At 32.5% G+C, this 3,768-nt stretch overlaps 1 protein-coding gene across 1 annotated transcript; it reads right to left on the bottom strand.

Annotated features, from left to right (window-relative positions):
* Positions 1 to 1,626: 1,626 nt before the first annotated feature.
* On the bottom strand, positions 1,627 to 3,509 carry LOC149158331 (bidirectional sugar transporter SWEET3b-like). Its single transcript, XM_089437736.1, has 6 exons — positions 3,389 to 3,509; positions 3,187 to 3,223; positions 2,855 to 3,077; positions 2,502 to 2,663; positions 2,269 to 2,388; positions 1,627 to 2,156 (listed from the first exon to the last, which is right to left on the bottom strand). Exons 1-6 carry the CDS (start codon positions 3,423 to 3,425, stop codon positions 1,935 to 1,937), a joined length of 801 nt encoding a protein of 266 aa, XP_089293862.1. The 5' UTR covers positions 3,426 to 3,509; the 3' UTR covers positions 1,627 to 1,934.
* Positions 3,510 to 3,768: the final 259 nt, after the last annotated feature.

Raw genomic sequence — 3,768 nt, 5'->3', positions numbered from 1 at the left:
CCATTAGTCTTAGTGGACGCTAATCATCATCATCATCATTATCATCAATAGACATCAATCCGTAATAAATATCAAAATTTATGGAAAAATTGTGTCCAGAATGCAATGTCTTATGTTCACCCATCCTTAGGGATTACAACATTGCATAATTTTCAAGCTTATGGTCTCAAAAGTGGGTGAATTGTTCACCTAAATGATTGAACAATGTAGTTGCTAGACACACAATTTTCCAGAAATTTTATCTCCAACATGAATTCAAGCTATGAAAATCTACATTTCAAGAAGCATCAAATCACTTGTTACATGATACACTTTACATTGCTAAATAAAAAAAGTCATAAAACTAACTAAATTATAAATTTATTTTAAATTATTATTATTATTAAACAATTAAAAAAAATAATATATAATGAAAAACTTAGTCTAACTAATAAACAAAATGAAATTTTTTCCTAGCACTTCTTCTAGTCAATTTTCCCAAAAACCCTAGATATCTTTAAAAATCATATGTTTAAATTGATTAATTTTCAAAGTTAAAGCAACACTAGATTGTTTAGGGTGTTGAATCTATTTATGCATTCAAGAAATTATTCTAATAAATATGTACATCTAAAGAAAGATAAGATAAATTGCTCCTTTGAGAAACATATGTACATATAAAAAACATAGAACAAGATTCTTAACCATGGAGATTTAGCTCGAGTTTACCATGGAGATTTTTAATATGTAAATAGAATTTGTTACAATACCATGGGACAATAGTATGGCTTATCATACCACATGTCCTAAAAATCATAATTCCATATGACACTTATTCATATCGCATTTTTTTAATTAATTAATTAATGAAATTAAAAGAGAAAACATGACATAATTTTTTTGGAAATGAATATGAAAATTTGATTTATGTATATTTTATAAATATTTTACCTAAACAATTTATGTTCCTTATAGATATTGTATTAATATAATTGAAGTAACCATAGATAAATAATTCACATAAATTTTCAACTATAAATCTAGTAAATTATTACATTTAATATTAAGAAATTATATAGAATTTAGATTAAAATAAATTTATTAATTTTGATATTAATAAATTGGAGAGAACTTTTAATAAAAAATGAGTTAAAAATAATTTTAATTTGTTTTTTAAAATATCTTAATCATATATATATATAAACAAACATTATTTTTATTCATGAAAGTAATTTGTTAAATATTTTAATTAATTCAAAAACTGTCAACTATTTTAACAATAAATTGTAAACAATATCCGTGTGCATTTAGACTGGTGCGCTCATTGCTGAAATCAACTTTCTTTTGTGTTTTTCCTAACTGAATTAAAATAATAATAGTCCAAAAGTAATGGTCACTTTTCTTTATCATTAAATATCCATATTGATATAAATGGATATTAATAAAATCTTCATCATTAAATATGCATACAGATATACACAACTAATAATAAAGTAATGTTAACTTTTCCCATCATTCAATATCCATATCGATATAAACCGATCACAATTTCCAAGCTGTTAGATATAGACCAACAGATTCTGAAGCAATTAGAATCTGACAACCCAATGCTGGAATACATATAGCCCACAAGATGTCTTTTCGGAATTGCGGTATTGTTCATTTTACTAACCAAATCAATTATACATAAGCATAAAGGGAGCCCCTCAAGATAGTGAGGCTATCTAAAAGATCAATCAAAGCCGTAAAAGGCTTATAACTGTATTATGAGTTCTTAAAATAAATTATTGCGACAAACAGGACAATGGCCCCGAAACAATACCGATAAAAGGTTGCATGCATTATATCCGAGAGGATGCACACTGCCACAAAATATTTTCAGACTCCTCCGCATTTGGACTTTTGGCTGATCGAGTGCATGTCTTAACCACTTCTGGGTTTATCGAGTGCATGCCTTAACCATTTCTGGGTTTATCTTCACGCACGACGTTGATCCACATTTCCATGCTCTGTTGGTTGTTAGAATTTGTTTCGTCTGAATTGGGGATCTCTTTCAATCCAATCTCTGGGTCAAGTCGGTCAAGTATTTTCTGTTCCTCATGAATTGGTTGCTTCCGGTACATACAATACAACACTATCTGACTTATTCCCAATGGTAGACCAACTATATTTGGACACTGTATTGACCGGAACACAGTATGAAACTCAGTATTTATAGATATCTTTAGTTACGATTCCATGAAAAATGCAAGAAAGTATGTAGAAAAGGTTGCTGTATATTTTTGTTACCGCCAATATGAGGTCTTTGTCCAAAAGGAAGTAAGTCATCCATAAACAACTGTTAATAAATGCGAACAGGGAGAAATGGAACGGCATGAACTCCACACTCTTAGTCCGTATCACCAATTTCTGCTCACGTTAAAGAATGGGATACTCGTCAAAACAAATAGTTGATTCAAATATTCGAACAAGACCTTGTAAATTCCATTGCTGAACGTAACAACGCCCAGAAATATACTTACAATGATGGAAAGAGGAGAAGCATACATAACGACTGTGACGATCATTCCCGAAGTCCCTACCAGCGTTTTTCTACTCTTGTGATCATGAAGAGCAAGCTGAGATAATGTTGCGATAGAGGCAAACGCCATCATTACACCCACGAGTATTGTCACCATTGCTAACTGAACAACAAACAATGAATTCAATATGTTCAAGCCAGTCTTCTCTTGAGCTCTTTGCTCGACATTTAGCAGTCCTCTGTTATATAATGATGATTTTTCGGAGAAGCTGTGAGATGATTAGTTCAACTTATGCAGTAAAGCCGATGGAGAAACTGATGAACTGATAAGAGAATGTAAGACTTGAAACCTACCTTGGATTGACGTGGAGCAAATTTCAGATATATAGTAACGAACAGAAGCTCGAGAATGATTCCAGCGCCGTTAACAGTCAATACCAAGACGTTTTCGAAGCCATTACTGATCAGCGGTGACCCATACCACGTATAAAGGAGACAATTTAGCAGAGCTATTGCATAGGGGAAGCCTGAGAAATCCTCTGTCGATCCTTTCTTAATCACTCTCCTAAAAGTAATGCTGCATATAAATATTTAGTTAGAATTATAGTTCAATTTACACAACCACATTAGTTGATCTCAGCTGAAAATTTCATAAAAGGATACTTAAAAAAAATGAATCGCCTTACATTGGGGCTCCATAGAGCAGTAAGGAAGCTGCGTTTCCTGATACATTAGACCATACAAAGCGCTCGTGTTTTGAGTCATTGTTCAATGCTTTAAAGAACTATGCAAGTGAAGAGCACAATAAACGAACTGAAACTGAAATGCAGCGAATGAAAGCATTTTGAATGGCAAAACTTAAAAAGAATGAAAGAAAATAGCAAGCACCTAGAATGCCCACAGAAAACTGTACGTAGTTAGCCATGTTTCCTATATCAAAAATCTAAGAAAGTAAAAAACTCAAGCACCAAGATGGAGGAAGCTAAGAGAGCGGAGAAGAGAATGATGGCATTTGTCTCCTCGATGGTGGAAATTCTTGAAAGGTTTAAGGGCAATTTATAGTCACGAGGCACACATCTTCTCTGTTTCCTCACCGTGCGCGTTGGATAATCAGATGCTGGAGCGTCGTGTAAAGCAAGATAACTTGCCTGAGTCTGTTCTGTCGTACATACGACAGGATCAGATCTGTGTATCTTTTTTTAATCGCGTGGAGTAATTAAGGTGTGACTCGTGTCATATCTATCCCAAACAAATGGAAAAAGAACAAC

Source organism: Pinus tabuliformis, chromosome 5_2 (assembly GCF_031772625.1).
Source record: "Pinus tabuliformis cultivar Carrire ecotype Pingquan chromosome 5_2, CPIR1, whole genome shotgun sequence".
Classification (NCBI taxonomy): Eukaryota; Viridiplantae; Streptophyta; class Pinopsida; order Pinales; family Pinaceae; genus Pinus; species Pinus tabuliformis.
Note: the sequence above shows the minus strand (reverse complement) of the source record. Positions and strands in the feature narration are given on the sequence as shown.